Below are 14,054 nucleotides of genomic sequence, written 5' to 3'. Positions count from 1 at the left end.
AATGCTACTTTAAACAGCTTGTGATACATTTTAACACAAATATATTAAATTGGAAACAGTAACTATGAACTTAGATAATAGAGATAGGGTAATCTTCCAAAAAAAAAAAAGTGATTCAGATTCCAACCTCACCCATATTCTAATCTTACTTCACCAAGAATCTTTAAAGCATTAACTTTTTCATAATTACTTCCCCAAAAGATAAAGACTTACCATGTTTCAAAAATTTGTTGAAAGAAAACAAAAAAAAAACAGGATATTTGAGATTGCAAGGAAAAAAGCAATTTTGTAAAAACACATAATTTTATATAATATGCTTACAAGTAAGTGGAATAACATTACTGATTATGTAAGAGAAACATCACTGTTAAGTTTCAGAAAAGAAAGATTATTGGCCAATAGATATAACAGAGTAACACTTCTTCGAGGTGCCACTGTGGCCTAAAAATCAAGGAATACACACCAAAAACACAACCTAAAGTGCAAGTAACTAAAAATTTCAGACTTTCTGACTTATACAAAAAAGCAAGAAATATGGCCACATCAAATCTTCTGGATTACTTTTCTATTTCAATAGGAATCTGTTGCTGTTCTTTCTTAAACATATTATCAAGCTAGATTAAAAAACAGGCATATAAATCTTCATTTCTATAAAAAGGAAAGCTATGAAGTCCTTTCGAAACCAGAAAATACTAAAGGGTAGAGTCTTTTCTTAGATATTAAAACATCCCTTTTGTTAGTAGCTATTGTCCTGGCCATCTTTTTCAAGGTCTTTTTGTCTCTACAACCTACTCACTAACCACCTGGGCAAAACTAGCCCATTTCAAAATAGGAACATGCACTAGAAAAGCCTTGGGTTTCCTCATTCAGAGGTATTCTTGAAACTTACAAATACAAAGAATTGCATGTAGTGAAGCCTAAGGGAATCATGGGAGCAAGATATTTATATATCATATCCTACCCAAATTTAATGCAAATAAAATTTCCTACAACCCTCAACAATATTAACTGGATATAGGATTCCTATTTTCTCTCAAACTGCTCTGTATCATTGTCAAAAGTTAAACTTTGTTCCTTTCTAAGTTAGCTCCTTTCTGACTTAGTAAGGCAAGCTTATGATTATGTATTACATGCTACATAAAACAGCTAACTGATAAAAGAAAATGTGGGTATGATTCCAACCATATAGAATTCTGGAGAAGACAGAACTATGGCGACAGTAAAAATATCAGTGGTTGCCACAGGGTAGGGGGTAGTGGATATGAAGAGATAAACAGAGCACAGAGGGTAAAGGGCCTTGAAAATATTCTGTAGGCAGGGCACCTGGTGGCTCGGTGGATGGAGCATGCAACTCTTGATCTCAGGGTTATGAGTTCAAGCCCCGTGTTGGGATAGAGATTACTTAAAAAATAAAATCGAAAGGAAGGAAGGGAAAGAAAAGAAAGAGAGAGAGAAAGGAAGGAAGGAAGGTTTTGTATGATACTAAAATAGTGGATACATGTCACTCATTTGTCCAAAACCCACAGAATGCATACACCAAGAGTGAACCCTAATATGAACTACAAACTTTGAGTGATAATGACGTATTAATGTAGGTTCATCAACTGTAATAAATGTGCCACTCTGGTCAGAGATGTTGAAACTAGGGGAGGTTATGCAGATATCGGGACAAGGAATATATGGTAAATCTCCATACCTTCCTCTCAATTTTGCTCTGAATCTAAATCTGCTCTTTAAAAAAGTCCTTAAAAAAATTTGGTTAATTGGTAATTAATGGTCTATATAAACTATGATTTTCCAGAGTCTAATTCATTTTCCTACCCTTTTTTTTTTGAAGAAAAGATTTTCAGTTAATTTTGTCATTAATGTTAGTTCTTGTTGCCATTCCTTGATTTAGGCTTTGCCTGACATAATAAAATTCCCTAGAATATATCTAAATTAAACCCATTCTAAAACCTCAGTGCTTAACACAGTACTACATAAGACATACATCTTAGTCATTCATCCAGCTAAAACTAAATGAACCTATATTCGTTCAAAAGAATTTTCATGAATGTCACTTCCTTCTTCATACTCTGAGAAACAAACAGGAGGAGGACACCAACAGCTGAGATGAAAGCCACTGACTATGTTCTTAGAGTATTTGAACCATTATGAGTCTATGTCAAGTTATTTCAGTTGGAGCCTAACATAGTCTAAATAAAGCCACAGTCATGGATTTGACCCTTAGCAGACCAACTGCCTTGACTCTATACTCATGTTCTTCCCCCCTTCATTTGGAAATGAACCATTAATGAAAAGGAATACCACCGGGGAAAAAAAACTCCATTTTTTTGAAGGGCAGTGTTATTAGCATTAGAACTCTGAGGACTTTTAATATGTGCTAAATAATGCTTAAGGCACTACATGAGATCTATGTAAAAATACTTCAATATGTTGAAATTAGTAATTCAAAAGTAGGATTTAAATTATGAGCCATAATTTCATATATTTGTAGTAGGAACTGCTTTCCAGGAAGGTCACACCAATTTGGCACCAAGTCTCAGGCCTTTAAAAACCTACTCTTCTAGGAATTCAGCCTAAGGAAACAGTGAGAAGTTCAATTCAAAGACTTGTGCACAAAGACAATCAGTAGACTATTAATATAAAAATGTGGGAAAATGTTAGTATCTAAAATAGGATAATGGTTAAATAAGTTATGTTAAATACTACTCATTAACAAATTATATTTTCATATTATAAAGGCTTAGTAATGAAATAGTGTGATACTGGCACATCAATATAGACAGACCAGTAGAACAGAGTAGAAAATCTTGAAAGAAACCAAAATATAGATGGTAGTCTACTAAAGGATAGAGAAGTCATCTTAAACCAGTGGAGAAAAGACGGGTTATTCAACAAATGGCGTTAGGACAACTGGAAAACTATCTTTCTAAAAATGAAACTATATCTATATCTCATACCTTATAGGAAGATGAATTCCAAATGGATCAAGGATTTAAGTGTAAAAAATGAAAACGAAGAAGTATTTGACAAAACACGGAAGAATTATTTTATAACCTCAAAATAGGAAAGGCCACACTAACTATAACATAAAATCAAAAAGCCATAAAAGACAGAGCAAATACATTCAACTGCATGAAAATAATTTTCTTATAGAGAGGGAAAGAAAAGACAAATGAAAATACTGGCAACTCATTACAGATAAAAGCCTCCTTATTTAACAAGGAGATCCTACAAATCACTAGGAAAAAGATCCAACAACCCAATAAAAGTGGGCAAAAGATATGTACAATTCACAGAAAAGGACATATTCCAATGGCTCTGTAAGACATTCAATGTAAGAGATGAAAAATTAAACTAATTTTTATCAATTAGATTGTCATATTAAAAAATTCTTGATAATTCCCTATGTGTGAGCGAGATAGGCACTCTCATACTTTGCTGACGAAATATAAATAGTTACAACCTATAACAAGAGCAATTTGGGGGGCGCCTGGGTGGCACAGTGGTTGAGCATCTGCCTTCAGCTCAGGGCGTGATCCCGGCGTTGTGGGATCGAGCCCCACATCAGGCTCTTCTGCTATGAGCCTGCTTCTTNAAAAAAAAAAAAAAAAAAAAAAAAAAAAAAGAGCAATTTGGGAATATCTTTCAAAATTGCAAGTGCACGTATCTTTGACCTACTGATTCTATGAATTTTTCTTACAAAAAATATTCATACACAAACAAAATGGCTTATATTCAAGATTATTCACTACATTATCACTTGTACCAGCAAAACGTGGGGACTGCTTAAATAAATTATAATTCATTCAGGCATTATGCAGCCACAAAAAGAATGAGGAACTGCTTTACAAACTGACAGGAAACTATGTCAAAAATATATTAATAAGTGAGTAGAGAGAGGGGATGTGAGGCAGGAATAACAAAAGGTACAGATAAATTCATATAATGGGTTATCATTTGTGTAAAAAAGGAGAAAAAAGCAATACACACAATAAAAACTATAATAATATCAAGTCAGATATAAAGCAATCAACAACTGGCTCCAGACGCCCAAACTCCTAGCCAACTTCCTCTGCAGGCCTGCTCCAGTCCACTCATTAACCTCGAGAAAACATGACCTTGCATTTTTGTGAACGAAATTTCTGGGACCCCACTCTTGGTAGAGTTTTCACATATCTATCTATTTATCTGCTTCTCTGAGCAGGGAATAGGTATGGGAGGATACACAAGAATTTCAAACATTTATTGATTGTGTGGAGTGAACAATGATTGCCTGCCAGATGGTAAGTGAGGGGTATGGAGGAGGGGTGAGAGAGACCTCACGGAAAATCCTTTTATATCTTTTGAATATTGAAAGATGGAAATATTTACCTATGCTTTTAATTAAATTTAAAAATAAGAATATATTTGAAAAAGTTTTAAACATTATTAAAAACCTAAGAAAATACAGTTAGAAATAAGGCATGATTTAAAATATATGCAATATGGTACTAAATACATACAAAAAAAGTACATTTTTACACAGAAAAGACAAGGATAAAATACAACAAAATGTTAAAAAAAGAATAATTATCTCTGAGACATGTAATTACAGGTCACTTTAATTTTCTTTGGATTTTCCTATAATCCAAATTATTTACATTAAGAGCTATTATATTCATAATAAAAAAGGATTAATTTTTTAATGATATGAATCTGAGAGGTCAGAAATTAAAAGACAAGGCAGAAACTTACTAGGTATTATCCAGGTTTCTAAGCATCATAAATGAAACATTCAGATTTCCTTAAAACATTACTTCCAATTACAGAATAAAGAACTTATGGATAAAAAATTTAGAGATGAAAAATATCGAACCTGTCCTCTGCTCTACCTCTTAAGAATCACATTATGAGATTATTCTCATCCTCCTAACTTTATGGATGTTTTGTCCATTTTTGTTTTCTGTTACCTAGGTAATGATACTTCCAGCATTTCCCTTAAAGACTGTGAAACTAACAATCTGGTATTTCTCACTGTCAAGTTTTCCTGACCTTCAGCTTTGAAAGGCCATCTCCCTAAGGGAAAGCAGTAAGATCTAGAAATTAAAACAGGAGGCTGAGGAATCTGAGGTTAGAGTTCTAATCCTGACAAACTGGAATTTGTCTCCAATTTTGGGAATAAGCGAAACTACTCAATCCAGTTTCCCTAATGAGGTAACTTAAAGGACTGTTTTGAAAATATTTAGGATTATCAACTTTAAAGCTTCTTTTTAACTTTCCATACTATTCTTTTAAATTTTGTTTTCTTGCCTTATGTCAAATATTTTCCTTTGTAAATTTTTGCTCTCCCAAACAGTATCTGCAAGTATTATCAATCTTTCAGACTCAGGAGTCAGGTAAGGGGTACTTTTACAAAGCCTACTGAAAATGACCCAATGTGAACAGAACTTGAGCAATGTTGAAGACAATTTATGGAGGCATAAGAATGCAGTCAGGATTTAAATTAGACTCTTATGAGCAAAGAAGACTCGGACAACTAATTAATGTAACCAACACTTGGTGGGAAGGCAAAACTCAGACTGCTAAACCCAAAACTGCTACAGAGATAAGGAAGATGGTAACGTCTGTATCACAGCCTAGCAAACGAAGTTTTGTCGTGCCTTCAAGGGTTCAATTTTTATTTCTTTTGTTTACAGTAGACCCACTAACACTACTATCTGGATCTCTGCACATCTTCTTCTCTACCACTTGCATATATCAGGTACTTCTTGATGGCTGCCTTCTCATTAGAAAATAAGCTACATTAAATGTGTAAAGGGTTCTCTACCTACAGGTCTTACGAAGCACTTGATAGCCTTTGGGAAGAGAGGTGTTTTTACAAACATCAGAGAGCAATTATCCCTCTGCCAAGACAGGGTGAAGCAATTTCAGTAGTGTCCTCAGCATACTTCAAACCCCTCCTCCTGGTTAACAAGACCAAACACCTCTCTTGTTACTTAAAAGTTATTCCAATAGGGAGGGACAAGGGAGCAGACAACAGAATTTTTTCTGGATTAACTCAGGCACTAGTTGAATGCTTTTTTGTGGTTCACCTACTTTAAAAGGTGATCAAATCACTCTGTGCTACTGAAGAGAGCAACTGCAAAGAACAATTACATAAACCCTCCACTTCAACTTACCTCATCCTTCTTTCTAATGAAAGAAAGCATTAGAAACCACTGCCTTGCCACGACTTCCTTAGTAATCTCAATAAAACTTACTTGCTTTGTCATGTGAATTCCTTTTTTTCTCAGCAAATTGGAGACATTTATTTCATTCAACATGAGACACAATTGTACATCATTTTTTAGAAGTACATGCGCTGAATTTTATGATGTAAAAAAGATAAAGGCACTCCTTATAAGTGAACTATTCTCAAACAGGTGCATTCTAGAACTTTGCATTATTTATGTCAGAAAATTTGTACATATCCTCAATTCCATATCTTTAATTCCTAAATCCAAAAAGCTCTGAAAACATTTTTTTCATAACTTGTTTAGCAGTAAAATCTGACCTTCATTGACACAACACTATTTATAGTCTTACACCATACTTAGTGTGAATTTTTACTTAACTATAGGAATATTAATATGATTGATTCCTGGATGTTGCTCCAACCCCATTAAGGGGGTTATGTCACTGTATATATACCATATTTTCTAAAATGAAGAAAATTTTGAATTCTGAAACACTCTAGTCCTAATGGTTATGAAAAAGAGATTATGAATGTACAGTTCTATTCTTCAGAAATATTTTCATTCTTTGAAAATGAAATAGCAATAAACCAACATGACAGAGGGTAGAAAAATACTAAGATATGATAAAGGAAATTGTCCATGTCTCGAACATTAACAGAACACACAATTTAAACGAGATATACAAATTTCTCTCAAAGAAAAAAAGGGGGGGCTATTTGAAATTAATACAATTTAAAATAAACAGTATATTCCTAGGCATTCTTGATAGTTTCTCTTGCTTCAGTGAACAACTGTCTACTCCTAATGTCCATAAAACATACTGGGAAATTAACGTACCAACATTCAAAGCTAATGCCACATCCTAAGTATTGAACTCAAGCTCACAATCCCAAGAATTGCTAAAATATTACTAATCATTATAAAAGTCCAATTAATAGTATTTGAGGAAATTAAAACGTTTAAGCAACATGAACATGTTTTGGGATGTATTGGGTACACATTCACTGATTTTCTTCAAGCAATCAATTAGCTAGAGCGCACAAAACTTGGTTGAAAAATTTCATCCATCCACACATTAATACAAAACAGAAGTCAAGCATGGGGTACATATTTAAGACATGTAAGAGTGAGTGATTCACTGAGAATATTCAAAGTTAATTATGTTAAGAACATTCCTTATAAGGCCAGTGAATTAGTGACATCTAATTCATACTGGACCCAAATGAAACAACTTCCTGGCCTTGTTACTGGTTACGTTTTAAGTAAATATACAGGCATATTCTCTAAAAATGCAATGAAACATATCTCATCCTTTGTCTTAACTCATGAAACATAAGCAAAACTATTTATTACAAACAGGGATAACTGCCCCCCATCCTCTCATACTGAGTTCATGAGAAATTCTTACCAAATTCTCATTGTCATATTTCCAGAATTATGATGCAGTCTGACTCTTTTTCTGTTCTGCTTGCTGAAATAGTACCAGCCTTTAGAAAATTTCCAGCAGATCCCTATCAGTCACCAAAAACAATGAGCTATATACTAGCTTAATGGTAAGCAATGTTGATGTGATTTATTTTATTATTTTAGATAAGTCCTGCTTATTCTATTAAAATCAAAAGCATATGATTTCTTGGTGTGCACTTTAGTGTGATAACTATATTTCCCCTCTAGCTATCCGAGGGCACATCCCTGCTTACTCTTGCAGACCTGTTGTGCTGATAAGTGCAAAGCTCCAATGCAGGCACTACCAGAGACTGGTATCTTCAATTTCTCCCAAACAGTGTCCTGCACTCGCCATCCATTCATGGTAAAGTAGTTAATTTTAATGTTCTCATTGTTTACCAGAAAGCACAGACAGTGAGGCTGGCTTTGCCGCTCCCGTTTCCTTTTGCTAGGCTGCTGCGCTTTTTCAGCCAATTGACTTTGCTTTGAGGCTATAAATATCTGAAAAATGTTCTGCATTTGATGCTCTTGGATTCTGCATCCATATTTAGCTGTTTGTGGCATGCCTTTGTTTAAGCTACTCTGCCACCCATACAGTCAGTCAGGTTGAGATCTGGATGGTCAAAGGACACATGGATCAACATTCAACAGACACTGACTATGAGCAAGGTACCAATCTGCTAGACATGGTGACAATGAAAGGGGTAGCAAGATAGGAATACAAAGACAAACAAGACAGACTTCCTGGTATCAAACAATTTATAGTCTTGGCAGGGTATGGGCATAACTTATTATAAAACTGTAATAAAACAAATGAAACATTTTACAACTAAAGGAAAATGAAGGATGGGGCAGCATATTTTCTCTTAGCTGTGTCTCAAAGATAGGCATTTGTGTTCTAAATATACATGTACCTATTATAAAGCTCTGACAGATTCCAGAAAAAGTTCCTGGCAATACACAAAACTCTGAATATATGTATTATCAACAAGGTAGTCAATATAGTCTTCAAATCTCATGAGGCAAACTAATAAAATATTATTTCCAAAAGTTTCTGTTAAGGTATTCGGGTTGGGGGAGGGGTTGTTATTGCCCTTTGTTTGCTAGTTTGCATGTTGATTTCACACATAAGTATATTGTAGAGGATGTGAATCATAGTCAAAAGCCAGGAGCACTTAATACAGCTCCTTACTTTGTACCCTTTTAAAATCCACATGGCTATTTCAGATTAGTGCTCAAAACTGAATAAGCTTCACCTGAGCAAGATCCCCATTTCCCCCACCTTCCTATCTTGTCAAGACATTCCAAACAAATATACATCTGCCCTCAACATTCCTGCTTTCACAACTAAGTTCACTGACCTTTTGATAAAAGTGCTCCCCAGAAGCCCCTGGCAATCATGATTTAAACTCATTAAGGGCTTTCTTGATGCCTGTCCCCAAGAGTCAGACTGGAATTGGTAGGCCAAGTTGTAGGTAAAATAATAGGGCAGGCCACAGAATCAGACAGCTCTACAGCTAAAACGGACCACAGATACCAATTAGTCCAGATTCTACATTTTATGTAGAAACCTAGAGCCACAGAGTTAAAATTACTTACCCAAAGTTAGACAACCAATTTGTGGCAAAGAGAGAATGAAAACCCCGGTTCTCAATCCCCAGTTGTATACTCTAGACTAGGTTCCCAGTTTCTAAATTTCTTTTAAAAACATTAGACCACACTCATCAAAGTCTCCTAAAATTGTGTAGAACCTAAATATTCCAAAACAATCAGAATTGTGAACACACAAAACAAACAACAACAAAAAAACCCCAAAAATGAACTAGTATTTTCCAAACTGATTTTCTACATTCTATTATTTTTACTTCAAAGCTTTTCAAAGAGTTATGCAATAGGCAACTTGAAAACTAGTTAAAGACACAGAAAAGCCACGAATCATTCAGATAGCTTTAGAATATTTACATCAAACTAAAGACAACAAAGTAGTATCCAGGATGAGCTGCCTTAGAGGAAGGAAAGTAGTAGTACTAAAACAGTAAATAAAAACAACATCTGGTTAATTGATAGGGAAAACAATAAAGTTACAATGCAGTGGAAAGTGCAACTTGACACTGAAATGCACAGTACATATGTGTGTGAGTAGAAAATATATGTATGTATAATTATCCATATATTTTAAGAATATCCATATATCCGTGTGTGTATGTATGTATCCGTACATACATACACACACACACACACACCCCTCACAAATCTACCTCTAAAAATGGACAACAGGGCGCCTGGATGGCACAGCGGTTAAGCGTCTGCCTTCGGCTCAGGGCGTGATCCCGGCGTTGTGGGATTGAGCCCCACATCAGGCCTCTGCTATGAGCCTGCTTCTTCCTCTCCCACTCCCCCTGCTTGTGTTCCCTCTCTCGCTGGCTGTCTATCTCTGTCAAATAAATAAATAAAATCTTTAAAAAAATAAAAATGGACAACAAAAATATGTACATATTTTTATGGGTTACACACAACAATAATTTATGGTAGGTCTGACCCAGACAGAATAGTTTGGGACACTGAAATACCAAATTATCATATATTCTTACAGTAACATGGCCCTATCTCTAACTTTGTGTAAAAAACAATGTGCCAAAGAAGTGTGTAAGGATAAAAAGAAGGACAGGATGGGAAAACGTAACTACAAATATACTCTAATTCAAGCTCATTTTCAGGTTCTCATCAACCTTTGTTATAAGCTATCGGATAAGTGGGATCAGCAGGTGGATAGAAAATCAGGCACTAAAGTTTTTAATCTGCTGAGAATGAACTGGGTGACCTTGCATCGTCTCCTACTTCTTTAATTCTTTCAGATGCTTAGAATAACATCAAAAACCACGTATAAACATCAAACAAAATATAAAATGGTACATATATAAATCCTTAAGAATTGGTGATAAGAAGTACAGGAGTTTTAGAACTAAAAGGGCCATTAAGAGATTATTTAATCCAACTCACTCATTTTACAGACGAAGAATCAGAGGTTTAAAAAAAAAAAAAAGCGTTCTGACCTATGCCAAATCACATAGCCACTTACTGGTAAAACCAGGACAAAAACTCAAATCTCTGGACTCCTCGTTCTGTGATCTTTCTGATAGTGATGGACTTGAAGTCTTGAAATCAACTGAACTATACAAAGAGATAACTTCTAAGCCTTGGTCACTCCTGAATAGTAAACACATACCCTCTTCAGAAGGATGAAGAAAAAAAAACACAATGTACTTGATCACTGCAGGCTTAGATGCACATCACTGGAGGATAACATCTTAACGTTGTCTTTGATCCCAGGTGCTTCAAATATGCCCTCTTATATTCAGCTACATCACTAATGTCTCCTGTTCACGTAAGCTAAGTGATAGACATCTTGACGTTTTAATATTTTGGAAAGCCACAGCTCAGTCCTGAATTCCAGGCTATAAATCCTTGGGCTATGAGTTTTCAAAACCAGCATGGTTTTCATGCTGCCACAAGGCTCACCCTAATAGAATCTCATCATTCAGTTTTAATTAAAGAGGTGGTTACAAGGAATGCAGAAAGGGAAAGTTTTAGTGTGTTCATCACTTTTAACTTGCTGAGTAGCAACCCAGTCACTTTACAAAGAGAACCAGAAACAATAGTGCAATCTGACACAATCCACACCCCTTGGACTAAGTGGTTGCCTTTGGGAGAATGAGGTTCAGAAAGAGGTTATAGATTAGTCTGTTCCCACCAAATAAATATTTTTGGTTATTCTATTTTATTTTATTATCTTATCCACTGCTAAGCTATTTTGGAGTATCTTGGTTTCCAGCCTTGCCTCACTCAAGAGAAAGAAATGAAACTCTGTTAGCTTGATTTCATGGTGTGTTCCATCAGACCTCCTTGAAAGCGGTTGACAGTTCCCTTGAAGTTATCACCTAATTATTAAGTCTGCATAGCTCAACTCCACCTTAAACTTCCTGCAGGTGTCTGAAAAGGTCCAAAGACCATACTGAATGACATCTCTCTGCTCAACTGCTAGTCTGCAGAAACTTGTCAGAAACGCACGCCAGAACAAAAAGGGATGTGGGAAACTGACCCAGGATGGATGGGGACTGAGAATAGGACTTGAGACTAGGGATAAATTTCAGCCAGCGCAAAAACACCGGCCTCTAGGATGGCCTGTGGTCCTTACCGTACACCCGGACCCAGCTCTGTTGCTGGCACACGGATTCCAGAAGGATCCGATCCAACATGCCACCAGCCACGGCCCCACCGACTGGGACAACCGCTTCCAGCTCCTCCGGGGGTAGCGGCGAGTCGGACTCCAGTCCTGGGAACATCTCCGGCCAGGACAGCGCCTCCGCGGCTCCTCCGGACGACGGGGAGAGCTCCATGGTGCCCCAGAGGGACAAGGCGGCGGCGGGGCGGGCGCGCGACTCCGCGCCCTGCCTGCGGGAAGGGGAGGAGGAGAGCGCAGCGGCGGGGGCAAGGACCTGAGCGGCAGCCGGCACGGACGCGGCTCACCTCCTTCCCCGCCGCCCACTGCCCGCGGCTCCGGCGCAGCAGCCCACCTGCAGCCTGCGGGCGGGACCCAGGCCGGGAGGCGGACCCAGCGTGGCCGCGGCCGGGGGTGGGTCCGGGCTCAGGTGTGGGTCCCTCCCGGGAGGGGACGTGGAAGGACCCGGGAGGGGCGGCTCGCCCGCCCGCCCCTGCGAAGCCGCCTTCCTCAACCCCCGCCGGCGTCTCCCGCGGCCAGATCCGGCTGGGGCTTGGGATGGAGTGGAGCCGGGCAGGGCAGGGCTGGGGGCGTCGCCGCCAGGGGCCGCCCCCTCTGACCGGCTCCCGCCGCCGCCGCCGCCGCCTCAGACGCTTGGAGTGTCCGCTTCCCTCAGGGAAGGGGGGCGGTGGCCCCGGGTTCTCGCCCGCCAGTCCTCGACCCCCACCCCAGGAATGAGCCGGCCCGCCCCCCTAACTCTCAGGCCACGGCTCCCGCCGCGGCTCCGGCTCCGCCACCGATCCCACAAGCCCGGCAGCCGCGGCGGCGGCAGGCGGCATCCCAGGGTGATAGGCCGGAGCAATCGAGGGCCGAGGGCCGGGCCGCGTGTGCAATCGAGTAATGAAGCGGAGGAGGAACTGCCACCGAAGGCAGGAAAAATCGGACACCGAATTATTCATCTGGCCAGTCCCGCCTACTTTCTAAAGACCCTCTACCCGACCGCCCCGAAGCCCGCGGTCCGGGTCTCCCGAACTGCCGCTGAAAGTGGGGACGGCGTGGAGAGGCGGGGAGGAAAAGGGGTGCGGGAAATTTGAAAAGAAAGGAAAAGAGCTTCCCTTCCCCTCTTTCCACCTCTTTCGCTTCGTGTAGTTATTTATGTATTCATTTATTTGGACCGACATTTCTTTCTTACTGGAGGAAGAGATTAGAGAGGCTGCTTTATTTTACAGTTGCCCAAGGGGAAACGCCTCCTTCCTTCCCAGAGGAGAGAGTTGGCAGCGGGGTCTGGATTGTGGGATCTGCGCTTTGCGCTCTGTCCGCGCCGAAGCTGGACTTGTCATCGGTTCAGAATAGCACGGTTACGAAGTGTGGTGTGGATGGATAGACGGGCCTCGCGAGCACAAGAAATGCCCAAAAGCCCAGTATTAACCAGACATGTTTCTCTTTTTTTCCCTTTGATCTTTGTGCAATTATGTTGGCTTTTTTTCCTCTAATGATGTCACAAGCGTTTTATTTTTGTTCTATTTGGAGACTGTCTCCCTTGACCTTGGCTTTAATTTTATGCCCACCCAAGGCGGTATTCACTAGTTTCAAATTATAAAGAGCTTGCTGGCGAAGTAGTAGTAATTTTTAAATCGGAAAGTAACAACTTAAACAGTGCCTTGCACATAGTAGGTCTCCAACAACGTTTCTTGAACACGCTGCTTAAAATGAAGAAGTTCCACAAGTATATGGTGCTTTTTTGTTTAGCACACGGGGGGGACTCATTTTCCCCCCATTTCTTCCTACTTTGCGCAGAGACTGGTCTACAAGGGCATATTTTTGTTTTCTGGTCTTGTGGTATCCTGGTATGTTGTTTGGGCTTATCAAGAGCTATAAAGATGCATTTTGTAATTTTCTCCAAACTGTTTAAGGAAATAGTATTTTAAAGCAGGAAGTGACCTTCAAATTAATCTCATTCTGCCTTTTGTTTAATGGTTGAGGAAACTGAGGAACAGCCAGGTTACCTGGCAAATCAACCACCAGTACAGATAGGTCTGCAATGTCTCACTGATAATGCCTATTTCAACTTTGTTCCCTCAAGAACCTTTTGTAATCGAGCTTGTTGATGCATGGTTTGGGGATGAATTGGAGTGATCATTTCTGGTATCTAAAACCGGATTTCTTAC

General features: G+C 38.8%; 1 protein-coding gene across 2 annotated transcripts in view; it reads right to left on the bottom strand.

The window, feature by feature from the left end:
* RASAL2 (RAS protein activator like 2) overlaps positions 1 to 12,729 on the bottom strand; it is a 365,023-nt gene extending 352,294 nt beyond the window's left edge. For both annotated transcript variants that reach the window (XM_011220942.3, XM_002916183.4), the window contains exon 1: positions 11,863 to 12,729. In XM_011220942.3, the coding sequence (XP_011219244.1) occupies positions 11,863 to 12,064 (202 nt within the window). In that variant the 5' untranslated portion in view covers positions 12,065 to 12,729. The remainder of the gene's footprint in view (positions 1 to 11,862) is intronic.
* Between the last annotated feature and the right edge of the window lie 1,325 nt (positions 12,730 to 14,054).

This window comes from Ailuropoda melanoleuca, chromosome 8 (assembly GCF_002007445.2).
Source record: "Ailuropoda melanoleuca isolate Jingjing chromosome 8, ASM200744v2, whole genome shotgun sequence".
In the NCBI taxonomy this organism is placed as follows: Eukaryota; Metazoa; Chordata; class Mammalia; order Carnivora; family Ursidae; genus Ailuropoda; species Ailuropoda melanoleuca.
Note: the sequence above shows the minus strand (reverse complement) of the source record. Positions and strands in the feature narration are given on the sequence as shown.